The 27,549-nt window shown below is 41.0% G+C and overlaps 1 protein-coding gene across 1 annotated transcript; it reads left to right on the top strand.

The window, feature by feature from the left end:
* The first annotated feature begins 3,927 nt into the window (after nucleotides 1–3,927).
* LOC106917710 (glutamate receptor ionotropic, NMDA 3B-like) lies at nucleotides 3,928–25,907 on the top strand. The gene is made up of 5 exons (XM_014986876.2): nucleotides 3,928–5,153; nucleotides 20,268–20,419; nucleotides 21,568–21,732; nucleotides 23,068–23,135; nucleotides 23,656–25,907. The coding sequence occupies exons 1-5, from the start codon at nucleotides 5,069–5,071 to the stop codon at nucleotides 24,626–24,628; spliced, it is 1,443 nt and encodes a 480-aa protein (XP_014842362.2). The 5' UTR covers nucleotides 3,928–5,068; the 3' UTR covers nucleotides 24,629–25,907.
* The last annotated feature ends 1,642 nt before the right edge of the window (nucleotides 25,908–27,549 follow it).

The following is a 27,549-nucleotide window of genomic DNA, read 5'->3' as shown; positions in this document are numbered from 1 at the left end:
AACCCACAACGCCAGAGGGTGTGCACATGCTAAAGTAAGGCTTAAAGCGCGCTCTTTTTCTTTTTTTATCCTTGAGTAGTTGCTATCCAAGTCCAATCAGTCTTGTGTGTGTGTGTTGCATCTGTTCACCCTACTTCTCCACATCTGTTTCGGAGCAGTTCCATTACGTCCTAAAGATTCGTTTTGAATTTCAAAGAGAGCAGTCAAAGGCTAGATGTGTTTTTGTAGGTTTCGCGAGATTTGTTGCCATTTTTCCGCCCGAAGTAATGTTCCCTCTCATCCATTTTTTTCCCTGTGTTTTCTTATTAAGAGAACACGGTACTTTGCGATTGCACCTGTCAAAGATACAAACGAACACCCGTTGATGTATGCATTTGCACTCCGCATTAGCATGACCTTTTTTTTTTTATTTTATTTTTTTTAATGCAAACCCATTTCAGATAAAGGTATAAGTGAGGTAAAACTAGACATAAATTGCACTGACAACATGCTTGCAATGGGGGGGCGGGGTTCTGGGGTTCTTATTCATAATGAGTTTTGGAAAATAGGAATGAACGCAAGTCAGGGCCAGACTGATGTAATTATCGCTGGGAAGGAACGGTTCGGTGGGATGCTGAATGGGGACAGAAAGCAGATGAAAGCGAGGAGGCAGAGCGTGTTTATTTTTAAAGTTTAAGTAATTCACAAGGGCTGCAAGAGTGATTCGTATACGGCATTAAAAAAAAAAACATAAAGCAGATGAAACACAAAGGTGCTAAAGAAAACAAATATTTTCAGCAGGGAGGAAAAAGGTTTACGTAACTGCAGGACCCCGTCCTGTAGGGGCCCCGACTGAAATACGGAATTAGAGGACCCCTGCATCTAAATATATTCACACTGGTAGGTCTGTTCTGAGGGAATTTAGTTTTTGGATGCTGGGAGAAAGCCAGAGTGCCTGTGGAAACCCCACAGGGTGTACCAGAAGGACATTCGAATTCTAAACGGAAAAGGGCCACAGCTGGGATTTGACCCCGTGACTTTCCTGCTAAGCACGGGGTCAAATGCTAAGCACCACCATGCTAAGCACCACCATGCTGCCAGATGTCTGTACATGAACGGGCATCTACATAAAGGAGATACACACATTCACTGGCCATTTTATTAGGTATGCTCATTCAACTAACAGATTACAAGGCAGCAACTCATTTCGCCGACGTTTAAATCAAGTATCAGGGTGAGCAATAAAGGGACTTACGTGACCTTGAGCAGAAATAGCAATATATATATTTTTACATTGCTGATCTATAGAAATAATTTGCAGCAAACCATCTAAAAAAACAAAAACAAAAAAGATTCAGTGAGTGACACTGTGAGGATCTGGGTTTTCTGTGCTTATTTAGTTCCTGTGTTGTCTTGTTCATCCCTTGATTGATCCCAGCTGTGTCCACTTTCCCCTTATTACCTTCCCTGTGTATTTATACCCACCTGCGGTTGCATCAGTAGTCGTGTGCATGTCCCAGTTGCTGCCAGAGTCAGAGCTGCCTGGATTTCTGTGTAGCGATTCTTCATTAAAACCCTTCATTTTTCACCGTACCTGGTTCCTGCCACGTCCATCCTCACCACCTCCCTACACAATTCACGACAGACAGGTCTGTGGTCAAAAATGCTTTGTAGATGTCGGATAAGAATTATAGATTGGCTCAAGAAGACAATAATATATAATTGGCTCAATTGGTCACTTGTAAACAACCAAAGTATGCAGAAAACATAGATGGGGCGACGGCAGCGATCGGGTAAACGTGACAACTACATTTTGCATAGGTTCACTGAAACTGAACAAATTAGAAAAAAAAAGTTTCCAGAAAAAAAATAGGCTTTTTTTTTGTCATCAAATCTGTATTAAAGTCAGATATAAAACAATATAGTACATTCGGAACAACCCTTAAAATTTAATGTGATAGAAGGAAATGAAGGATTATAAGAGTAATTGCCTGATGGGATGAGATTCCATATTAGCTGCAAGATTCAGATGCTAGAATTTAAGGCATTGCATTAAAGTTTGTGGCTGTTCAGAGTAGTGAGGTTGTTTGGGATACTTTCTTGCCCCCCTTTGAGCTCCTCAGGGCAGGCCGTTCATTTTTAAACAACACAGCCAGTACCTGGGTATTTTTGCTGACGGGGCCCCTGCCTTTATAGCCTGTATAGCTCTGGATATGATAAGTTCAAGTCTCAATCTGGTTTCTTGAACACAATGAGTTCACAATGCTCTAATGGCCTCCAAATCTCAGTCCTATTGCGCACTTTTGGCTTGTTGTGGAACGAAATATTCACACCATTGATATTCAGCGGTGAACTCTAGCAACTCTGTGAGGCTTTCATGTCAACGTAAACCAAAATCTTTTAATGTTTTTTGACAACAAGTTGAATGTATACCAAGAATATTTAAGGCATTTTTAAAGGCAGCAGAGTTCAACTCGGTATTTGCAAGGATGACCTAATTTAGCGTGCAAGTTTATAATTTGCCTTCTCCAAAAGTTAAGACATCTGTTAAGAGTACTCCATTATTTTTTATTAGACTTCTTGATCTGGGACCTGAGTTCGAGTTTTGTACCATGAGCAAGCAATTGTGAAATGGTATGACGATTAAATTCCTTGAATCCTTGAAACGTGAGAGAATCAGTCTCAGAAATCAGCCTTCATTTAACCTTCTTGTTACCTATGAGAAAGCCTTGCTCTCTCTCACTTTTTTGCAGCCTTAATTAACAGCAGCTATACATCACAGAATACACAGTTCTCTTTTCAGTAACCCTTTTCTCTATGCTTTCTCCAGCTGCCTTTTAGCTTTGAACGTTTTCCAAACAGTCCCAGATCCTACTGCCAGCTCTCTTCAGTGTTAGTGGAACCTGGCACGGTATCGCTTAGGACTTTATGTTCTCCGATCCGAAAAAAATTAGATTTTTGGGAGGGTGGGAACCAGTCAGGACCAGTCAACCTAAAAATTGACCGAGTCTGGCCACCAGATGATTTCTGGGTTTGTTTCTGCTTTAACAATGATTCAAATACATCAAAAAGGATAAAGTGAAACATTTTGATATAGAGATGACTGTCCATTCAGATCAACTCTTTCCTAAATTTCTATGGAGTGGATACCTGACTCTGGCACTACCTACCTTGGTCTAGCATTAAAACTGCCTTGGTGAAGAAATGTTTAATAAACTGTGAAAGTCAGCATACTTTGAAAATATTTAATCATATTTTCACGTTCTTTGCCATCAGCTCATGGCTTTTTTCGGCTGAACATAAACACTCGATCATGCATTACATACCACCTCCACAATCTCTACTTTGATCATGTTCCTGTTACGGTGTTGATTTTGAACACGTAAACAGCTATTTTGAGCTCACTGTACCTGAACTTTCCACCAACACATCCGGCACATCTCACTTCTGTAACCTAGCAGGGCAGCCGATGTGCTGGCGTCTGAGCCGCTTTGCCAGTTTCTTCAAAAGTCTGGCTTATCCTGCTGATTGTTGTGACAGTAAAAGAAGGATGAAAGTGACAATACTGAAACCCTTCAAAGTCTTCAACTTTATTGAACCTGTAGATCAGTGCATAAATTCTTCATCATCCTAAAATTTTCAAATACACCGTATCGCGAGTTAGGTAGTGAAGACTCTCAAGGTTTCATAACTTATTCCGTAACATCTGTCAGGGCAGCCTTCAAAAGCTTCACGGAAAAACTAGCGGAGTGAACACAGACCGCAAGGATTTAAAAAGTAAGTTTGGACCGGCTACATGCAGCATTGAAGACAGATGATGCTATAACCGTACATGCACTTGTCAGAGGCGCCGCCTGCTCCATAAAGCACCAGCGGAGATGCGGAGATAGAGCATGTGCTGACTTTGTGATACCAGTGGGAAGATACAAAGCGCTTGTTCAGAAAAAGAGGATGATGAAGGCGGTGTTTGTTTGTGTGCAAGGCAAAGCTGAATTGTAAGACACAGCAGCGCAGGGAGCCCGAGTTGGAATGTAAAATACTGTGTTGGCAGAACTACTGACCCCAATACTCCTCACAAATCTTGGAGAGAAGTAAAACCCAATCCTTCCTTGGCTACTTATACGTATTTACACATGTGTAGAGGGCTCGGAAAATAACTTGCACACACTCCACCTGTGCGCACACTTGAAACATGCCTTTCTGGCTGTCGTCTTTCATGCATTCGTGTGCGTGCGTGCTCGTACGCGGGCAAACTCGATTCTTATTCCAAGGCCTTGCATCGGGTGAATTCCGACCCTCTTTAGTCCCGTAAGTTGTCTCTATCCTCTCTGCTCCCCGCGCCTCATATTTGACAGGCCTAGACATCGAAAAACAGACTTTCCATCTTTGCCAGGAAGGCAAAGACTTTGTAAAGTCAACCTTTTGTTTGGAGGCTCATGTACTGAATAACAAGTTACTGGAAATTTGATCAGGCTGCTCTGTTTTTTTTTTTTAACCAATAGACGGTAACAATATGTTTTCATGTGTATGCGCTTATGTAAATTTAACGATCTCCCCAGTAGAACCTGGGTGCGTATGGGCCTATGCTGAAAAAGTGGAATGTCTTTATCTTAGATAAGCAGGTATATTTTTCAGACTCTTGAGTGCATCCTTAACCACAGCCGCAGCAGTGGTCAGCAGCACATGGACGGTCTGTAATTAGGGGTCAATTAGGGTCGATTGGATCAATATCGCTGGAGCAGGAGAGTCCTCTGCAGAGTGTATAATGCCTTATCAGTCTGTTGCAGAGCCTGTTGGTTTAGGTAATGATATATGTGTTTACAAAGTGTATTGGAGCATGGTTAATCTAATCCTCCCTATGAATGACGAGCTGACATGACAGCCTCACATTCAGAATCGTGGGAATCGAGGGTGAGGAGAACTCAATCTGGCGTATGTTTATATTTACTTTTCTTGCAGATTAGAGGTCTTTAATTAATCTGTCACTGTCTCTCTCTCTCTCTCTCTCTCTCTCTTTTTTTCTTCTTGTCGTTATGTGTGTGTGTGTTGGTGGTGAAGGACAGATCCTCCGGCCCTGGATGCATTCATCATGGATAAAGCCCTGCTCGACTTTGAGGTCTCCATTGATGCAGACTGCAAGCTGCTCACAGTGGGGAAGCCTTTTGCCATTGAAGGTGCACACGCCAGCAGACTCACACACTTGTTTATACGACTTGCAAGGAATTTTTATTGACCAGCGGTCAGCCTCCCTCCCCGGGTAGTGTTTTGTAAAATAATTTTTTCTGCCGCTCTGTTGATCTTATCACATATTTTTTACATTTTTTATTTTAGTTGGGTGGCTTACTTTAAAAACAACAACATCACAGGGCTTATCTGAGCTTTGATCGAACTAAATGTTTGATTTCTAGGAAGGGATCAAAACACTTTTGAGGCTTAATTTCATTAAATGTTTGACTGTTTAAACACCCGCTTCGTCGTCACGTGACTTTGGTGGAGCAGTGATCACAAAATATCTATTGTGACGACAATGTCTCCATAATACATTGAAGAAAAATATCAGACTTTCAAATTCACTCGTCAGGGTTCAGTTTTCTGCTTTTCCACCTGCAGTGCCAGTCAGAAGTATAGTTATGCTCATTATTTTTAAACTTTAGGCATTTAGTAATACAGTACATTTGAACTGTTTTTTTTTCTTTATCCATGTGAGAATCTCTATACCACCAAAAATTTCAGTGATTATTCAAAAATAATAATTGGATGTCTCTGAAATTTCAAGCAAAAATGTTGTATTTATTTGCAAAAAAATGAAAAATGGTCAAAATGATGAAAAATATGCAATGTTTTCAGATCTCAAATAATGCAAAGAAAACAAGTTCATAATCATTTAGAAATAATACTAATGTTTTAACTCAGGAAGAGTTCAGAAATCAATAGTTGGTGGAATGACCGTGAGGTTTTCAATGGGGTTCAGTGCAGTGGTCTCTTAATTTTGTCCAGAGCTTTATGTCTCCACTAATGTTTGGAAAAGCAGGCCTTAGTAGGTTGCAGAGAAACCACATCCTTTTGTCATCAACAAGCTTCTGGTATAATTTTGCCTGGTTTTTGGTCACCTCTCCAAAATGTTTTAATTCACTTAAATTGTTTAGTTTCTGGACTGCACAGGCTGTTGTCTTTGAGCAAAAAGGCTCTTGATTTGAATCCTGGCCATCTTTCTGGATGGAGCTTGAGTGTTCTCTGCACTGGATATATGGGGTATATGTACAATTGCTGTCTTGTAAGTGTGTTGGTGTGTGAAAGCGAAAAAAAATGTTTCTGGGGGTGGGGTTTGTCCTAAAGGGCACCCCATTTGGATAAAGTAGGTTGACATTAGGCTTCTGGAACGATCCGACCTCAGCTTTATAGAAATCCTGCTTAAAAAGAGAGGTTTGTTGCAGAAAGTTAAATATTTTAAATTAACTCTACCAGTTCTTCCAAGAATAGCTAATTTAATATTCAGCAAGAGGATTTCCAGAAGTTTGTTCTTGTCTATAAAAAAAAAAAAGTGTGGTTGAGGAGCAACTTGCTAACTCGTATTTTGATACATTTATCAAAAATACCACCACAACAAATGTTCATCTAATTATCATCTACAAAAGTCATTGAAGTTGTTTGTCGTAAGATCAGTCCACCACAAAAAAACAGTTGCATTGCTCTATTAAGAGCTTAACTGCTAACCAGCATTTTAAAGATGGCACATCTGTATTCACAGAGTGAAGGATGGCTATCTATCTCATACTCACTCACACATTCATCTTAAGAAAGATGAGTTTTCTGCTGTGAACTCATGCAAAGATCAAGATCAAATGCTGTAGTCAGCAACATGACTGACAGGATAACAAGTGTGTGAGCTTATAATGCCCCCGGGGTACTCGGCCATCTATTATTAATAAGACAATGTTGGACAAGAAGACTTTGGACTTAATGATCACAAGTTAGACTAACAGCAAAGCAGCCATAAGGCCCATAAACAAATCCATAGCCAGACAGGAAACACCTAATGACCCGCATAGGGGTTTGGGGTACGCAAGTTCTTCCTCAGTGCTACATGCATGCATGGATTACTGCATGTTGGTGTGTGTGAACAAGTGTATGTGTTTATCAACTTGTGGGTGTGTGTGTGCGTGTGTGTCCCAGTGCCATTCTTGCTTTGAAACTTTCGGGGGAGGACATTTATTCACAGCTGAGGTCTTTGCTTTTGTTCCATTTGATAATCACAGTGTAGGCCATGGCATGAATGAGGAAAAAAGAACCTGGAATACAACCAAGATGCTTCCAGCAAGCATTTCATGCAGCTCCCAAACTAATTGGTTAAGCAATAAACGCAAATTTTGTAAAAATGCTATAAATATTACAGTAAAAGCTCTTATTTCATGTTCATACGAGACGGTTTTTCACCGTTAGGACCTTATTCTCTAGGAACCAGGTTCAAGGTTTTCCCCAGAAAACTTGTAAAGCCTGGTGGCCCGCCAGGCTCATCATACACTAGCAGGAAACCTTGAGATTAGTTTTGACCAAATCAGATTAGCAAGGCGGACATTTACCCCAGAGGAAATGAGTTTAAATCTGCACTGAATCGTTGTGGTGGGAGTTTGCTAACAGTTTTTGTAATTGTTTAAATACCACCTCAGTTATATATAAGCCATCTTTCAATTTAAAAATACATTGCAAAACATTCTTTTTAGAAAGCTTGCAGATAACCCTGAGCATCTTGTTCATGAGACCGTTTTACAACAACAGATTGTCTTCAGCTAGAAGTTTCTTCAGCTCTGCTGTAATAAAAAAACAACTGCAGGAGGTCCTTCCTGCCCACAGACAGCAGCATCTACAGCAAAGAAACTCGGATAAAATTGTTTAGCACATGTTTTTCCAAGACAAATTTCTCCTATGGGGACAATAAAACACACCTTAAGACTTACAAGAACATTTAATTTCCCTTTGGAATTAAGTATTTTTGAGGTGAACTGAATAATGGTCTAGACAATAATGAAACTCGGCTGGTGATGTTCCAGTGCAAATTCAATTATACTGGAATCAGCTGAACCGAACACAGACGTTACTTCAAGAACAAATAAGTGAAGTCTTAATATTCAGACATCAGAACGATCAGTGTTAATTTGTTGGATTTTCAATGAGACATGTTGGGTTTTTATTTACACTGTTTATATTCCTAAGTAAAATAATAATGATGGGACAAAAAAAAAAACAAACAAAAAAAAAACATTATGGTTACATCAATAATAGCAGGTCGTCTACGTCCTGAAGTCGGATCCTAATACTACCGGTTGTTATATCGGTTGGTCTGTGTTACCCAGAAAGCAGTTGGGCACAGTATCGCAACACCAACACCGTGAGTGAAACAATGACTGGGTCAGCCTACTATATAAAGTACTCGGGGACCAATTCTTTATTATTACACATCCACATTTGTAGAGTACGGAACAAATCACGTCCTGTTTAGGTTCAATACGGGACGGGTGGCAACCCTACCTGTAGTGTCTATTCTATACGGTGTGCCTTATATATGAAAAAAGTTTTAAAATAAGCCATTCATTGAAGGTGCGCCTTATAGTGCGGAAAATATGGTAGATATATATATATATATATATATATATATATATATATACTTTTATTTTTATGTTTTTTTCTTTTGAAGGGGTGGCAATCATTATTTGTTTGGCCTTGAAACTTTCCAAGAACTTGGATGCCTTTTCTACCCAGATGTACTTGCCACCTCCAGGATAATTGGTTGATGTGTTCTTGCAGTAATTTTGGCTGGCAGGTCACTCCTGGGAAGTTTTGTCATTCCACGTTTTCTCATTTTGTGTACAGAGACTCACTGTGGTTCACTGGAGTCCCAAAGTCTTACAAATGACTTTTTAAACCTTTCCATCTGAGAGATGTCGGTGACTTTGATTCGCATATGTTCATGAATGATGCATTGACGTTTAAGATCTTTTAGCCTACTTTATGTTGTCAGGTTCTATCTGAGATGTATGACAAAACAGGGGGAAAAAACCATGCAAGAGGGAAAATACTTCTTTATCAAACAATGTCGACAGTTCTGAAACACAAATCAGTTTGAATTTCCAGTTTTACAAATATTAAACTCAAAACACTTAAACACTTCTTTTTTCAGTTTGTACGGTGGTTAACGGTTGATCCGATTTAGATTCAAGCAAGTTGTTTATCTGTAATCGGGAGTGACGTACACACACGCGTGCAGAGCGGTGGACCGTGTCGCTTTAAGAAACGAAAAGCTGCCGACGACCTGCAAGAGAAGATCATGTCTTCTGTCTAATAACAGCCAGCCTCTCTTTCACTCTGCTAAATGAAAAGCTATTATTCAGAGTTTTACATTATTCCAGTCACATGCCATTTGCACTTATACGCCTTGTGAAGGTGACTTTGACCTGAAATTTCAGCTCACAGAACAAATTTATTAAATATGTCAAACTGTTAACTTGTAACCCCGCTCAGCTCGTCTCACGCGGAGGATCCTGCAGGGATGGGGGCGGGGGGGGGCGTGCTTGTCTTTGTGTCAGTCTTCACATCGCCGAGACATGCAGATACTACTAGTAAGGGTGCCACGTGGGAGCAAACACTTACTTTGTTGCACCTTCTCTGTCACTCAGAGCGTAGCCTCAGAAAGACCCCGCTCCCGCATTTCCCCTCGCTCGGCGTACAACTGTTGTACGCCGGAGAGTATCTACTCCTTTCTTCGCTGCACACCACAAAGCGAGTTAAGAAGCGCCGTCGTTGCGGCGCTCTTGATCGCAGCGGTAAGCCAGGTCTCATTGGTATGTAGGACGGGTCAGTTTGATGACTGCCCGATTCATATTCCGTGTGAAAAAGCAGGCTAAAGGAATCTACTTTGGGTATCAGTGGTTATTTACCCTTAGAGTCTGAGTGAGGAGGATGGGAGTGAATACCTCAATAAATCTTAGCAGTGTTAGAAGAATGAGCAGGAAATGACCCAGACAGGAAACGGGGAAAACACAAGGAAGGAAAAAAAAAGGGCAGTGAACGAGATGGAAGATGGCAAAAAAAAAAAAACGACCAAAAAAAAAAAAAAAATCCCCAACAAAGGCGATAAAAACGAGGACTGACTGAGGTTGGAGTCGGCCATGAGAAGGAGATAGAGGGCTTTCATTTGCCCACTGCCAGCCCTGTGCCTTTCTGCACAGCAAGTGATAAAAGAGCCAGCCAACACAGTCCCCTAATCAAGACGAACCTTTACCCCAAGCAGATGGACTAAGGCAGGAAATAGAGGGGAAAAGTAGGAGGGAAAGAAAGAGAGGAAGTGTTATTTGGTCCATCTGAGGAAGGATTTATAGAGTGGTTTGTGGTTGGGAGATGAAGGAAGCCAGAAGAATTGGGAGTGCGCAGTTGCTGCAGGCAAGGTGCTCAGCTGAAATCTTCTGGCTGCTTAACTGGAGAGAGATGCGGGGGTGTCGCTGTGTGTCTGTTTCCTCTGAGTGCGGCTGGGAGATGTTTACGACAGCCGAGACACACCCCATTAATAATATTGCCAGTGAACGCGGGGCCACTCGCTGCTGCGTATGCGCACGGGTGTGTAGATGTGTCTGTGAACGCGTCTTCTTCCTCTGCACATAAGCGCACCATTCAAGTTCAGCCAAGCAGCACGGAGTACGTCTGAAGATCAAAATAAGGATGGGAGAGGACTTTGTTACCAGGGCTAAGGCTGTCATTGGTCGGGCAGCTCACGTCTTGACGCGGGCAAATACACGGACACCTTTGTCTGCTTCTGTGGCTGAAATTCCAGAGACACTAAAAGAAAAAGAAAAAATGTTCAAAACATCCTGAATACAAGTTTATAATTTAAAATTAGCTTAATCCATTTTCAAAGTTTCTTGGTCGTATTTTATGACATTGTTCGTGTATCATTAAGAATAATGAGGCTAAAATCAATTCACGCTGGGGATTGTGACTGAAGGTGAAGCCAAAGGGTTTTGGGTTTTTGTTTTTATATATGCAGATGAAATTCAGATTCTTCAGGTGCAAACCTGATGAAAGGGGAGAAACTTCACTTTCAAAACAAAGACTCTCGTAATTGTTTCTCTCCAAAAATGCACATTTTTACTGGCGGGAAAACGCACGCAAGGGCTGTCGCTTCCACAGAGTGTTTGTGTTGTAGGCATGTTCACAAATCATTCCCCCCTCCAAGTCCAAGTCAAGTTTCTGGTGACTCATGAGTGCATGCTATTCAGTCTACCTATACTGTGTCATTGCTATACTTTAGAAACTCAAATCCATGTACTATTTGTCATTTGGCTTAGATTAACATATTAGATTAATTTATCTTGTAATCTTTTACTCCTCGTAATGTTTCTGCATGAATAAAATCGTTTATTTTATTTCACACCTTATGATGACTTTAACACCTATTAGTCTTACAAAATTGATACTGGAGAGTGAGCTACATCGATGCATTTCTTTCCATCTCTTGTATCAGTTCCCCTTTTCTAACTACTTTTCTTTGTAGATTTGGATTGAAATTTGGTTTGGATGGAAAGAAAAGTTTTAGTTTTTTTTTTTCAAACTTTAGGGAGCACAGTTTTTTTCCTTTTAAATGCCCACTTTTTTTAGCATTTGTATAAATGTTCTCATCCACTCATCACAGTTTATTGAATGTTTACACAGGTACATGAAGAACTGGATCTGGATTTAAAAAAAATAGTTATCGTTGCCCAACACAACAAGTTATTGTTCGGTCTTGCACATTTTTATCTCGTTAAAATACTAACAATTTTTAACTTAAATGAAAAAAATAAAGAAAGAAAAACTAAAAAGTTGCTGAAAATCACATTTCTCAAACTTTAATTAAAATTTTCCTGAGTGAGTAAATTTATTTTTAGCATTTTCCTGCTCCTCTGTCACCGATTTCAACATCTTGGACGAAAAAAATCAAAGTCAGCCCCATGAAGGTCACGCACAATGCACCGCAGTCAACCAAAGCATTAAAACTGACGGATAAAGTGAATTACATCCATTACTGTCTTACAATGGCCCCTGTCAAGTGTTGGGGAGATTTGAGCCATCAAGTGAACAGTTGGTTCTTTGGCAATGACTTGAGTAAAACTGGCAGAGGGGGCTAAAGCACGAGAATTTGAGAAACTCTGGGAAGGACTAAACTTTGACAGAGTGACAGCTAAGCGAAGCCACCTGAAGCAGGCAGTCTTGTGAAGCTGAATCTGTATCCAAAGGTTTGTACTTGACGAAAGCAGTCCTCAACATTTAGCAGTCGAAACGGGGTTATGGATGTCACAACAGCTGCTGAATAACCTGCACAGCTCCAAATCAGTTTGACGTCCATGTGCAGAGAACGTGTGCACACACTGAGCACAGGACTGAGCTGCAAAGCAATAAAAAGAGGTGGAATCGCATCTTTTTTTCTTTTTTTTTTTTTAAATGTTCATTTGCGAAACGGGTGGAAGGAGGACGCTTTGCGAGCCAGGCTCTACCTGGCGTTAGCGAGGTTTCGACATTCACCTGGATGTCATTTTGTCACACAGAACCACCTACCTCTTCCGGCACAATTAGCGCACCCGGGCCTCGCTGCAAAAGCAGTAAAAAAAAAAAAAAAAAGACTGCTGTCAGCCATGTGCTAATGTTAGCTGGAAGTTCATGTTGTCATTATGCCGAGCGAGAACGCATGGGAAGCAAAACAGACATCTCGCTAATTAAATTTATGCTTGATGTCTCAACCATGCAGCGGTACATGCATAAGCCCGACAGAGATAATTTCTTTTGCACTGTCCAAACCGTAAATGTGGTAATGCCGGGTTCATCTAATGCGAGCCGCAGAAACCCACTCGATTTGACCGAAAATGACTGTGTTTAGAACCGTTTGTTGCTGATTTCTGGGGATAATGTTGCATTAAGCAGACAAATTACAGCTGCGATCATCAGCATGCTGTACAGTGCGATCATTTTGTTCCTAAATTATGACGCCCGAGCGCTAGAACAAGTTTGATTCCAACGCAGGGCGAGAAACGCATCACAGACTCAATCTCAAAATAGCAATATTGTCCAGGTGTTCTGTTTCTGTTTTATGCTAAAGACGTAATTTAGAGGATCCACTACATAATTACGAAGCGCTCTTCCATGCGGGAAGCTTCGGAAATGCATCAGCAGCTGTCTGCCATTATCCTTTTTCGTCAATCCTTACTTTGCACTCACTGTATGTGTGGACTTTAAGGACAGAGATGGACAATTTAAATACAATTTATTTGAATCTCCGCATGTTAAGTTTTTTTTTCCTCTTTATGACACTTTTTGCTGACTGACGTGTTAAATGTTAATTCACATTGACTGGCATGAACCGAAAATTAAAAGATTTCCGTCTGTAGCCGTGATGAAAGCTAACTGCGGGCAGAAAGCAAGATGGCCACGTAAAGACGGTGCGGTGCAGTCACATGTCTGCATAGTTTCTTTGGTGATTAATACGAATGACTTTACAGGCGGGACTTCTTGATGCTGCTACTGCATTTTTCTCACCTCGTATTTACACTGCGCAAGTCGTTCCTGACCCCCCCCTGATTTAACGCACCGACATCATTGAGTCAGAAACTACCAGAAAACGTCCAAGCTAAAGTCGACAGATTCCGTGACTTTTTCAGAAAGCAACTGAACACAAGTTACCGGTTGGACAAGCTTCCCTCCTTGCATTTGACAATTGCTAAATAAATGCAACTCGCATATTTTTTCCTTTCTGTAAGGGTGTTTGTTTTTTGTTTTTTTATATTTAGTCCCTATGTTGTCTTGTCTAGTCCCTGATTGGTCCCACCTGTCTCTTGCACTAATACTGAATGTGTCTCATCAGACGTTCACCCTCTTCTGTCCATCTTTGCTTAGAAATGATCAGCATTTTTAAACATTTGTCAAAACAAGTGGTCAATTTAAGTGTAAAAATGTCTCCCAGATAATTTCAACAGTCATATTGGAATGATACGTTTAAAAAAATGGCCACAAAAACACACAAATAAAGCATTTAAATACGGTTTGTTTGTTTATTTGTGTAGCACATTTCAGAAACACTGCAGAATTAACAGCAGTTAAACACTCGTGTGTTGGTTACAAATTAATAATTCATGCAGTCTGTTTTATCGTATCTCTTACGTTTCACGCATTATCAAACAGGTTGGCTTTCAGTTTTATTGTATCGAGTGCTTTTAAGTAAAGTCTAAAGTGCACCATCACGTCTGTTTAAGTCGCTGCGTGGGGAATTTGAGTGACGACTTTAGGGCTTCAGATGAAGCAACCGAATGTCTGGGGGACACAATCAAAACAAATGACAAGTGGCTGCCCACTTGCATCTCACTGTCTGAGTGCGCCACAAAAAAATGCGGATGGAGATTGGCTGATGACAGAAAGAAAGCCGTCTGTCGGCTGGAAGTAAAAGGAAAGAGGAGGGAGACGTATGGAGACAGATGAGTGGACCCGGGAGAGGACCTGAGAAATGCGGAGAAGAATGGATTGAAGCAGAAAGAGAACAAAAGCAAAGGGATGACAGCGATGAGGGGGAACGCGACCGGCGGCAGTAGAGAGAGAGAGAAATGACCTCAGAGTGAGAAGGAGGAATAATGAAATGATGGCAAAAGGAGGGAAGAAGAAACAGAGATAGAAAATGGGAATAGAAGGGAGATGAGCGTAGACGGTCTTTGTAATGTAGGAAGCAGAGTGTGACAGTTGCGTGAACCTTTGCTATTCTCCTCTTCTTTTTTTTTTGCCCACAACCCCATCAGGCTCACACACCTTGACAGTCGCATCGTACACACACACACTTACACACACACAGACAAACAGCTGCCAAGCCTGAGACAACCCCACAAAGCTAAAAAAAAAAAAAAAAGAAAAGAAAGAAAGAAAGTTGGCTCGACCGCATCTTTGACTGCAGTACAGATGAAATGAAACAAACAACCCCAGGGGAGCTTGTAATTTTCAGAGTCTTTTGATTGAAAGCTAAGGAACAGATTTCTGTTTGGCTTTTTTTTTTTCCCCCTACTTGCAGAGATGCATGGTATAATGCAGATCAAAGGCAGTTTCTGCAAGCCTGTGAAGGGCAGAGTCGTTTCTCTTTCGAGATTACAAACAGTGATACATGAAAATGTCACAAAAGCAATTAAGGCGATACAGCAATAAAGACTTGTGACAGACGTACTCTAATATCTTACTTAATTAAAAACATTATGATTATATAATTATCAACTGTGAGTGCAGCGTGTTTTTATTGCTTTCCGGTCCTGTAAACGCCACACATTTTCAGCTTTACGCGGAGAAATGAGAGCAATGCAACGGCGTCTACAAACAAGGCAGATTTAATGAACTACAGAAAGGATTTCATTTATTACACTTCATTGGTGATAGTTTTTATTACACACCTGATACATTACAAAATCTGAACTGCCAATTGTAAAATTCAGCTTCTATTTAAAGCGGAAGTCGCAAATACACTCGAGGGGGTCACGTCACAGGCATCAGGTAAAATATGTCACACCAGTTAATTTGAGAAGTAAATAAATAGCCAACCACTCAATATGAAATTTTGTTGAGTTTTAGCAACAATGATTTATTACAAACCTCACAAGCTAAGAAATAATAATAGTTATCCTGATAAATAGATCAATAACCAAAAATTCCTCAAAAAATAAGGTTAGGTTAGATTTAATTCACTCAGTTCATGTCAGTATAGAAACCCAAATGGCTAAATGTCCAAATATTCCCGTTCCTTTTTAATGCAAATATTGTCCAAAAAAGAGTTCCATATCCTGGGAGAAATTATCCCTTTTAGTCCAAAGTCCCAATCTAAAATGAAAAATCCAAAGCGTCAAGCCGAACGTTGATTGCTGTTTTATCTCTTTCCTTTGATCTATAACTTGTTCTAAACTTTCAGTCAATCCAAGCCTCCCGCTGCACTGATCTGACGGTGAGCGTCCTCCTCTCCTCTCTGCCGCCCCGCGCCGACGCACACGCCCCTTTTTATATACTAATCTCAGCCACACCTAAAAATCAGCATGACCTGCCCAAACATCAGTTTTAAAAGTGGAAATTCTGAATAATTTTACAATGAAATAACAGCAACTGTTATACAAATCAGATAATACATTTACTCTTCAATGTATTTATCCAGAAAAAAAACCCAAAAAAAAACATAGTGGTTATGTTACACAATTAAACGATTTAAATGCTAAACACATCTTGATCTGCATGAATACGTGCAGTGGAAACTTAGCGCTACCGCTGGTGGGACAGCTAATCAACCACACAAAAACATAAATGCCGCTCCTGAATTGGCTGTTTTGCATGTCACGTAGCATTTATGCTAGGTATTTGAGCTTCCAAAAGCTGTATTTTCTTTTCAGTATTTTAGATATGCTCTATGAAAAATCTGCAAATATGCCAAATACTGGCCATAATCTTCTGTTTACCTAAAAATAAAAAAAAACAACTTATAATTTGTTTCTAAAGATATTTCTTTCTCAACGCACACAGCTGCAAACTTTAATAATCTGAGGCCTTCTTCCTAGAAATAATATACATATGACTACATTTCTACTTTGAGCTCTTTCCAGAAGGGCAAAGCTAACACGAGCAGGTTCAGCCTCTGTTTTGATATGACTTGTTGATAATTCGGCACATAATGCATTTCAGTGGAGGCTCCAGCTAACTGTCTGAAATCAGAGTTTGCAGAAAATCAAAGTGGTTTCTCTCACACTAACGATATCACAGCAAATGCACTAAATGGAGGCTGAAGCTGGTGTGACTTTTTAAAATCTTTGCAAAAGATGAAAAATCCTTAGCCATTTCGATCAAGAAAATTGTGTGCATGGTGGCTGAGTGCAGAATGTGCACTAAAAACAGCAACAGAGAGATTAGTTAGGTCAGTAAACGCAGTAAAGATTATTTAAAAAATGTCTTAATCAGAACACTTGTCTGGTTTCATTTCCAAATGCTTGTTTTGGGTATTTTAATCTCTTTAATCAGATCCCCTGTGTTTGTCTTGCATAGTCTTTGAGTCATTCTGTTGTGTTTTGGTAAATTTCCACCAGGCACTCATGTTCATTATTGTGAGAAATTGCTTGCATGTAACCGTTCTACCGTAAAGCTAGTACACTGTTTGCTGATGGCGCTGAAGCTCTTGTTGCTGCTCAGCCTCGGCTAAATATGAACAACAGAAACATTTATCCACAAAATGTAATACTGTTGCACGTTTATGGCCATGAGATAACAAAATATTCCCCGGTTGTTTTGTATGTTTGTATGGATTTTCCATATATTTAACAAATTATAACAACTCGAAGGATGTTTTTATTTAAGATATTGTGACACTTTGGATCAATATCCAGTGTTTCAGAAACTGAATAACAGACCATTTAAAGGATTTTTTTTCTTTTTAAATGCTTACCAAATGTTTTAAATATATATTTAATACTGTCTACATCGATTCAGCCGTCACCACTCAGAAAGGAAATCAAGGTACAAATGTAAGAAGTTGCGAGTTGAAAAGGGCAAGCAGAGAAGAGGAAGACCTGTGAGAAACATGCTGCGGGGTGAGTCACGACCCCGCGACCTTCTTAAAATAATATCTTCATAAATTCCCCGTCTGTATCATCAGTTGGCGACAAAGTGGATAAAGGGAGAAGCCGATGCGGTGCATCCGAGTGTATTTTTTGTTCTACTTTGTAACTACTGACTGCAGCAAATTGTAATGGAGCAACAGTTTTGGAAAACGGTCTCAAAGTTGCACTTTATTCGCCTTGAAATCATACATATTGTTCACATTTCATGTAACAAAGTGGATGTCTGTGGCAGGACCTAAATCCTCACGCTGCACTAGACGTGGAGTCGCCATTTACAGCCGGTCTGTAGAGGTTTGGACTGAGAAACTGCAAACTGCCGCTGCCGCTAGTCTAGAGGTGCAATTCCAAGGGGGAGCTTTGTATAACGAATGGCTGTTACGGGAAACTGGTGGATCTCTAAAATATGCATGAAATCAATAAAACATCATTTCAAGTATGTTTTTGATGGGGAAATAACATTATGAATACCTCCCCCCTGCATCCCAACACGCTTTAAACACAATTACGGTAAAAGGAGATTTTTCTTTTTCTGCCTCACAATCACTTCTAGTAAATAAGGTGTAGTTAATTATGCCGTCGAGGGAGGCCAGCGGTGGGAAGCTGCGTTAAGCCTGAGGCTTTGTGGGGGTAGAGGGACTATTTGATAGAATTTGACAATGTACATTGAAATTATGCAAATACATACAGCTTGTTTAAAGTGTAAGAAGATATTTTAAGGCTGGCATCTACAAATCTTGCTACATTGATTAACCCAGAATCAGACTGATGACCGATGGGTCTGGCTCTGGGCAAGGAAACGAGTACAAGTAATATCATGTGCAAAGAAAAATTTAGGATGCTTCACTGAGTTCCAACAAAAGGACAAAGAGGACTTTTTTTTCCCCCACCTCTCGCATAGAAGAATGCCGAAATCTATTTATTTGTCTCTGATGCCACTGGAGGTCATGCATGAAATGAAAGACCCCTTGCTAATATTTCTATCTTTTGTTGGGGTTTCAAGGGCCTCTTTCTGTTTCTGATCTTTTCTTTAGATTCGTTTGCTTTCAAACACCTCTTGGGTTTCAGCAAAGGAGGAAACGGACATCTTCTATGCAAAATAATGTGATCTTAATCACAACGGAGACCTCCACCAGACACGTTTGGGGAGATTTTTCTGTAGGGATGCACACACTTCATTGGACACGAGCGGTGACATGGTGAAGACGCCTTACTGAAGTTTAGCTGGGCAGGAGGAAGAAATGCTGCTAAATTTACTTGGAACATTTTGTTGTTGTTCTCCAACTGGCTGGTCACAGTATCCAGAAAATTGTTGATGGTCTAGAATGTTCAAAACGCCACCCACTTTTCTGGTTTATAGACAAAGGTCTAAAAAAAAAGGAGAGAAAATCAAAGAGAGATAGTTGAGTGGGCAAGAGTGCTTTGTTGAGGTCAGAGGTGAACGAGCTAATAGGTTTGAGTTTATTGGCAACAATAATGAGAATAGCCATTCCTTGCCACCAATTGACAGTCGTATTCAGTAAAATAGAATCTACATTTCAATGAGATTTGTTTGCCAGATTAAAACTATCTTAAAAATAACAACCTTAAAGCAGTTGTTAATTGTTAATGTCTTGTTTCCACTACCTGTAGGCAGATCGTCGTAATTTAGGCCTGTAAATGGCCATCTGTGTGTAATTAAATTATATAACGTTTCACTTACTGAGTTGAGTTACTGGAATGAATTAACTTTTTTTAACAACATTCCTATTTTAATGACTACAGCTGCATATGCAGGGTGTCGTCTCTGAACGTCCGACTCGTCGAACTTTGAAGCAAACGGGCCCTAGCAGCAGAAGTCCAGGTGCAACTTTTCCCTGATGGAAACTGGAAACTGTTTCTGTCTATTTGAAGCAAATAGTGAAGGCTCACAAAAATTCCCTGGTTCTGTGACTCCTGATTTCAGCTTGCAACATTCAGGTAGTAAGGTTGAACATACAGCAGCTCGGGCTGGAGTCAGCGGTGACGGTGAACGTTTTCTTGTGACACTTTGGGTCCCTCAAGTGAGCATCGTTTGAACGATGAAGCCTACTTGTGTGTTACTACTGACCCTTTCCACCAAACGTGTTTATTGAACCCCGACGATGTATATTTCAATGGCCTCCACGGTCGCCTAATCTGTATTCAGGAAAGCAGCTTTCTGGATGTAATGGAACCGAAGATTGGTTTCTGCAGCCGGACGTATCTTTGTGCAGCAACTTTGTGATGTCGTCATGTCATTATATATGCCCATATAATGTTTCCAGCACCTTGCCGAGTCTACGCCATGAAGAACTAAGGGAGTTGTGAATGCAAAACGGCGTCCAACCAAGTGCAAGCGAGGTGTGCCCAATAAAAAATGTCCGGTTACTGCACTAAATGTTGTGCTCATGCACTGAACTCGGGCAGAAAACACGTTTGATTCTGATTCAAAGTGAAGCCTGGAAACTGAAGTTACATATTTTCCATAGGGAATTTACCCTTTGGCTTTTTTTTTTTCCAAGTGGCCAACTGTTTTCCTACAAAAAAACAACAACCAAAGTTTGCATGCCCTGTTCCTCGGGCACAGCTAAAGTTCTGAGTGCCTCCGCTGAGGGAACATTCATTTACATCCATGTCTATGTCTTCTTCCAGGCTACGGCATAGGCCTTCCCCAGGGCTCTCCTCTGACCCGTAATGTGTCAGAGTTTGTGAGTCGCTACAAGTCTGACGGCTTCATGGACATGCTGCATGACAAATGGTATAAGGTTGTACCCTGCGGAAAGAGAGTCTTTGCAGTCACCGAGGTAAGTCATCAGTGGGAGTTTTCACATGGCGAGCGTGCATTGTGTACAGAGCGAAGCCCATAAATGAGTCTCCCGTTGGGATGCGGACGAGATTGGCTGCCAGCTAAAGCGCACACGCACAAAGACGTACGCATAAGTCACCAAAATTACATAAACTCAGGTTTATTCACCAACCTCAACCAGCGTTTCAAGCTCAAACTGAGCATCGACTCCGATTTTGTCATATTTTTTTTGTGTGTGCGATTGAGGAGTACATAAAGTTCTCTGCGCTCCCTTCTCCTTTCACTCTATTTTTTTTTTTTTTTGTAAAGGATTAAAATCCCTAGATACAGCACTATGTATCTCATATTCGCAACTAAAGAAGCAGTGCATCTCCCTTCGGCCGTTCCTTTTTAAAGGATCCTACTTCAAAGTTGAAATATGGAAGCGAAGTGCAATTACGCAACCTTAGCTTCACCCCGCACCAGGAACTTATTCGTCTTCATCCCATTTAAAGCCCGGAGAGCTGGCTACTCTGAAACAATGTGAGCATTAGTGCAAAGTTGGCCCCCTGGATCAGGAGCAGAAGGAGGTCATTGTAGATGTTGATGAATTTGTCGAGTCAGCATGGGGCTAATTGCCATCAGAGGCGACGCAGAAATGAGTTGGGTGTGGGAGAAACGTGATTAGACGACGGCGGCGGTGGTGGAGGAGGAGGGGCTCCCCGCCACTTCCTCTGATGAGCGTGTCATAAGATGGATGTCGCTTGAGTTAAGGGTTGTGGGCGAACGGAAAGGAAACAAAGTGCTTTTTTTATTTCTCTATTTTCCCCTTTTATCGTCTCTCTGCTAACTGCTGCTCCTTTTTATTACTCTAAGTTGAGCCTTCCACTTCTCCCTTCCTCTGTCTTCTCTCTCCCCCTCTACCAGCATGTTTTTTTTTTCCCCCCCTTACACTTTATTACTACTCTTATGGGCTTACACAGCCGCACTACAACGGCAGAATATCAATTGCGCCCTCACTAGCAGTGGCCTTAATGGTAATTAGCTTAAGAATAAATAAGAAATCGTTCCATTTGAATCCCTGCCGGCCCTCGGCTCCACCGGGTTTCTGACGCTCCCGTGTCTTCCTTCCTTCCTTCCCTCCCTCCCTCCTGTCTTCTTCGACAGACTCTGCAGATGGGCATCCAGCATTTTTCAGGTCTGTTTGTGTTGCTGTGCATGGGTGTCGGCGGAGCTCTGCTGACCTTGGCAGGTGAACACACCTTCTATCACCTGGTGGTCCCCCGCCTCCGGCGCGCCAACACCCTGCAGTACTGGCTGCACACCAGCCAGGTGGGTGAACACATGGGGCGGGCGAACAGGCATGCACACTCCCTTCTCCTCCGCCCCCACCCCACCGTCACATCTCGCACACAGCGAAGCAAATCTACTGCAAAGATGTGCAGACGCTGCTTGTAATCTTAATATTAGTCTCTGGTGTTCATGCACTCCAGCTGCTCCTGCTGCAAAGTTCCCACCTGCATCACTTGCAGATAACCTGCGCCCTCTGCTGTTGCAAACTTTTAATGACACTTACTTTGAGATCATTATAGTTACAATTTGGTTATTTGGCACTGAGGAAAGATACAGTCTGACCTCCTTATGTTATGTTAATTACATTAATTAATGGGGGTGGGGGAGAAACTTGTTAATTACCTAATTAAGCTTTAATGCTGCCTATAAATTAAGAAGTTAATTTAAACTTCTTAAATTAAGCACATTTCCGATAAGCAGTGCTATATGCTCTGGTTCATGGTTGGCCCATTGTACATCTACGCCTTTTGTCAGCAAAAGTCGCTTTCATCCGATGCTAATGGGCTCTTGGAATACAAAACAGGGCTCGAGATTTTAATACAACATATTGTATCTGAGAACTTGTGGTGTTTTGCAGCAATATTGAAATAGCAAACGAATAGCAATGCAGAATTTAAAGGTCATGTGAAGTTTTTCTTCTTATGCAACTCTAGTCATTACCAAATGAGAGCCCTGTGGCAGTTTCTGGAGTGAATAATGGAGCCGGCGGTCTGAATATCAAGACTGCTCGCATTCTTTTGCTACGTTTTTCCAAAAGGGCAGCCACTTCAGAGCCGCTAACTACGGTTTCTGACGTAGTAGTTCAATCTGAGCCCTGTAAAATAAGAAGAAGTCTGATTGCCGCGGCTGTAACGTTCTGGCCAGACGTTTATGTGCTCTCATCATAGCTGTAAACATCATTTTTTATGATTACCATTGTTGTTTAGTGTTGGTTCTAAAAAAAAAAATTAATAAATAAATTAATGGTTCCATTAAATCAGTAAGAGCAAATGGTGAGTGTTTATAATCTTCTGAGCAGAACTGGGAAAATGACATCATGTTCATTCATTATGTATTTTCACTCTGTGTATTTGGACAAACAGTAACACTTAAACTGTCTCAAAATGGCAAGCTTGAAAAATTTGTATTTAGCTGAAATTCAGAGAATCTTCTCTGAATTTTCAGAGACAAAGCTGCCACAGATGCTCTGTGAAACTAGGCGGAATATTAATGCCTTGAAAATAGCTTTCCTAATTTGACACAGGTCAGATAAAGTCGTAACATTTTTATTTATTTATTTATTTTTTTTTGCTTTATCACCGCTTCTGCTTGCAGAAAATCCACAGAGCGCTCAACACTACATATGAGGATGTCGGGAAGGAGCTGACCGGCCTTGACCAAAAGTAATGAGCTCACTGACATTTTGTTCTCCGTTTGCCCTCTGTGTTCAACAGTCTCTTGTTCTGAAAATGTTCTGCTAAATGCAGCTTAAACACTTTAGGGAAAGTTCATCATTCACCACAAACGTATAGTTGCAAACACACATTATTGTTGTTGTGATCCTGTCAGGGTTTTTTTTTTTTTTTTCGTGGTTTTTTTTACTAGTTTACATCTTGTAAAAACGTATTATGACTATTTGCATCTTTACTCCTTTTGAGATTTTACTACTACTTCCTGTTTCCCTTTAAATGCCAACAAAACACCTGAAAAAAATGTACAATAAATAAAAAGGGTGAAGGGTTATGAAAAGTTTTGCGAGGTATTACTGCATGCGTTACAAAGTCAAAATGGAGACCAAAGAATATTGGATTAGAAATCCTATAAAAAAGATTTGCCTCCTCATATACGTAGGGATGTTGTCCTTGTTCTGCTTAATACTGAATGTCACTTGAAACATGCTGCAATCTTCCTCTCTTACTCCAGGCCCTCCTCTTGTATCTCAGAAAACTGCACCTTACACAGGAAACAGCATCAGCCCTCTCCGCCGTCACCTCCCACATCCCTCCCTGCTTCCACCACAGCTGGTGAAACCGGAAGCTCCTCGCCGTCTCATGAGCCCAAGGAGAAACGCGTACACTTTGACCTGGACACGCTTCACAGCTACCGCCTGCGCACGCACACGGCGTCGGTGCGCGGCCGGCCGGGCATGGTCGGCCGTCCGGGCCTCGGTCTGGGAGGGTTTGGCTTCGGCAGCCTGGGCAGCTTTACCTCTCCGCCTCAGATCAATCTCCATGTCAACGGAGGTCCGGTCTCTACACTGGCGTCCACGGGTTTGGTCCTCTCCCCGCTGGGAAACAGGGCCACTCAGACCAGCCTGTGGGAGGGGGAGCTGCAGGAGCTTCAGGTGAAGATCGAAACCTTCCGCAACCAGCTGAGAGAGGCTCTGGCTCGAAGAGCCGAGATCCAGACCAGCCTAGACAGAGAGAGGAGCGGGGTGGTACGACGGGACACCAGCCTGGACAGGGAAAGAGACAGACAGCGGGTCCAGACTATCAACACAGACAGAAGCAGTTCCACTTTGTCCAAACTCCCCGAAAGAGACAGGACCAGCCAGCTGCAAACCCTGAACAATCAGCAGACAGGACGACCCAGCCAGACAGCTGGAGCTGGTACCGCGGGGCTCGGACGGACCAGCCAATTAAACACAGTGAACAGTTTGGACAGAGGAAGAGCCACTCAATCACGCCCCGTCGTTACTGTGACGGGAGAAAGGACTGTCCAGTCACGCACTTCCAGTTTGGAGCGAAGTCAAGTCAACCAACAAGGTGCTGGAAACATAATCGTCCAGACAAGGAACACTTCCAGCCTGGACAGACAGAAGGCCAACCTATCACGCACTCTGAACACTTTGGAGAGGACAAAAGCCAACCAGTCAAGTGTGAGCAGCGGAACCTGATTGGTTCTCTGAAGCCTTCTGCTGCGCAGGAATTAGCAGAGAACTAGTCAGGTGGCGCTCTCATAGCCGAGGGAAGATGGCTCGGAACGGGTTCTGGACATTTCACCCTTTTGCCATTTTGTAGCTTTCGCAGCCTTGGTCTTTTCCTCCCTGACCTTTTCAGGTTTGAAATGGAGCCGTCTGCCACAGGATGTTTTGTACTGACCCCGAGTCACCTGAAGGCCACAATAACTAATTTCAAATATATCCAGCTTACATTCTGCTGTAAGAAAACGTGACTCCAATTGGAAATATGAGCACAGGACATCTTGGTGTGACACGTTTCTTGTATTTTTTGCTGTTTTGTTATATCTAGTCAAATTTTAATATAAGATTATAATAACTAGAATATACGCAATCAGCGGTTTTCAAACAATGACTTCATATTTAAATGTCTCTCAGTGAGGAAATAAACAACATGGCATACAATGATTTAATTGGACAGATATTAGACTAAGAAGTGACAAAATAGCAATGTATGGCTAATAAACGACGTGCAAATTGGCAAAGGGGTGAATTGACCCGGATTCTGTTGGAGTTCATCGTTTTTTTTTTTTTTTTGTTTTTTTTTTGTAGTTGGGGAGTGAGATGGCAGAAAGCGGGAAATGTTTATTCACAATTTCATTTGTAGCAATCCACCTAATTTGAACAATTTCCACTCTCGCTTCAATTTATACCCAGAGACAAACGCGAAGCTGACTCTTGAGCGATGATGAAACTTCCACATTTATCCTGCAATAACCAAAAAAAAAAAAAAAAACTAGTCTTAAGAAAAGCAGCAACAATTGCAACGGTGTCTTAATCTCCTAAATCAGATGAATTAAAACTGGTGGAAGAAAAACAAGTGAACTTTCAGTGGCGGTTCACATCAAGATCGATTAACCACCACTGATTAAAAAGAAGATGGCCTCTGGCAACTACATAATCAGTGGCAAGAGGGCAGAAAATCTATTTTAATCACATTAAAAGACGACTAACTAAATAAAAAATTTGAAAAGCAAAACAACAGCCTGACACAAGAATGTAGGAAAGAAGAAACTAGAAGGATGGAGTGGCATAGACTGAAAATACTTGAAATTGCTAAATTTAATGGACTCAAACTGTAATTGTCTTGATATTATATCCTGTCCTTAAGTCACTATGTCAAGAAATGTTTTCTATTTTTTTCCTCTTTCTGCTAAATAAGACATAACGGGTGGATGTTTCACGGGTAATGGAAATGAATGATATTGGAATATGATTTACTTTATTTGTTTTCCTTTTTATTGAACCTTCATTCAATGTCTTGTTCTCTCCCTCTCTCTCTTTTTACTTCATTTTTTCCGAAGTAAGAACAAACTACACACAGAGGCCGGGGTTTCTACGTATGCAGGATTATTTGGGCCTGTGTGTTTCAGATGAAAAAGTAGGATGCTGTGTAAAACATAAATGCAAATATGTGCAAATAATACAAAAAAAAAAAATCTCCAAACCCATCCTGCACTCAAACTGCTGCGTAAACAATCCATTTGATCTCAGCTGTGAAATATGGACGGATCTGGTGCAGAAACTCTTTAACACAATGGAATTATGGGATATTTGCTTTTTGTAAGTCGAAAACCTTTCGGCATAACGATCGCCAGGGTGGCAAAAAATACATGCGAAAAAAAGAAAAAATGTTCTTATATTTGTTACAAGGGACAAAGATTCCGACATTGTTTCAGACCACCCATCTTTTAAAACATTCCTGTGCCGCTGCTAATTAAGACGTGGAGACAAATGTGGTTTTGAAAAACAGACATTTACATATTTACATTCCACTTTAACGACTTCAGTCCAAAGCCAAACAATAATTCGGGCCCAAACGCAGTCCGACACGTCTTCTCTGTCTCCAGTCAACGTGGGGGGGTTTTAACCGAGAGATTGAACACACTAGTTCCTTGTCAGCGCTGCTCGTAGGCCCGTTTCCATGGCAACACATGACCAAGTGACCTCAGAGAGCAGGAGAGAGTGATGAGAGAAAGAGGGGGGAAAAAAAGCGTTTTGAAGTTAAATTAATAAACTGGTAAATCACATTTAAATCCTTTCAAGTAGAGCAACTCAAATCAAAAGAAGTGCATTTATGAATTAAAATATTTGGCTAAATAGAAAGTACATAAATGCAAAACCTCACCGTTTTACATCAATTTTTTTTTTTTTGCTAATTCTTTGGTCAAAATGTGACTGAATATAGCTAGCACTAGCTTTCCTTAGCAGGTAAAATGCTAATGCTAACTGTATTAAACAGTGTATTCTCTAGGCCAGACTAAAGTTATTAATATGGCTGACTTTCTTAAATATTACTATTTATTGTTTCTGCCCTACGTAAGACGTTTATACATTTATGTCACTGTTTGGCACTCTAAAGGCTTTTTCTTGTCTCTTAAATAATCCAATAAGCCGAGTCAGAATGTTTGACCCAGGTGTGGTTAGAATTACCCGACAGCATAAACACGGCATCTCAGTGAAACAAATATTTCACTTTCACTTTACGTTTTAAATGTCTTTGCAGCCCTGTAGGCTTTCCCAGTCTTGCAACTGACTGGGAAAGTAATTAAACATCAGAGCAGCACAGACATTTGATGCAGTTGTAATTCCCGAAACAGCGAAAGCTGTAAGTACACAGATGAAAACCGTGGATAATATCACCTGCGGAAACAATTAACATCAACACACTGTAATAACCAACTTTCCAACTGAGCAGATTATTCCCGTTTTAAAGCTTTAAACCATTGTGTATTCTTTTTTTTTTTTTGTATCCCTTTCTCTGTTTTTGGTTGCAGTCAATTTCTGTTTAAGTGCCTGATGTTAAAGAGTTAAAAGCTGCTCATTTTGCTAAGGTCCTGAGTTACATGCAGTGATCA

This window comes from Poecilia mexicana, unplaced genomic scaffold, assembly GCF_051168715.1.
Source record: "Poecilia mexicana isolate PSO_F unplaced genomic scaffold, ASM5116871v1 scaffold_22, whole genome shotgun sequence".
Taxonomy (NCBI): domain Eukaryota; kingdom Metazoa; phylum Chordata; class Actinopteri; order Cyprinodontiformes; family Poeciliidae; genus Poecilia; species Poecilia mexicana.
The sequence above is the reverse complement of the archived record's forward strand: the minus strand, read 5'-3'. Positions and strand labels throughout refer to the sequence as shown.

Excerpts from the sequence above, each read along its gene's own strand:
- LOC106917710 (XM_014986876.2), top strand. The coding sequence starts at position 5,069 with ATGGATAAAGCCCTGCTCGACTTTGAGGTCTCCATTGATGCAGACTGC. Across the intron at positions 5,154-20,267 it reads GAAGCCTTTTGCCATTGAAG|GCTACGGCATAGGCCTTCCC; the intron begins GTGCACACGCCA and ends GTCTTCTTCCAG. Across the intron at positions 21,733-23,067 it reads ACTGGCTGCACACCAGCCAG|AAAATCCACAGAGCGCTCAA; the intron begins GTGGGTGAACAC and ends TTCTGCTTGCAG.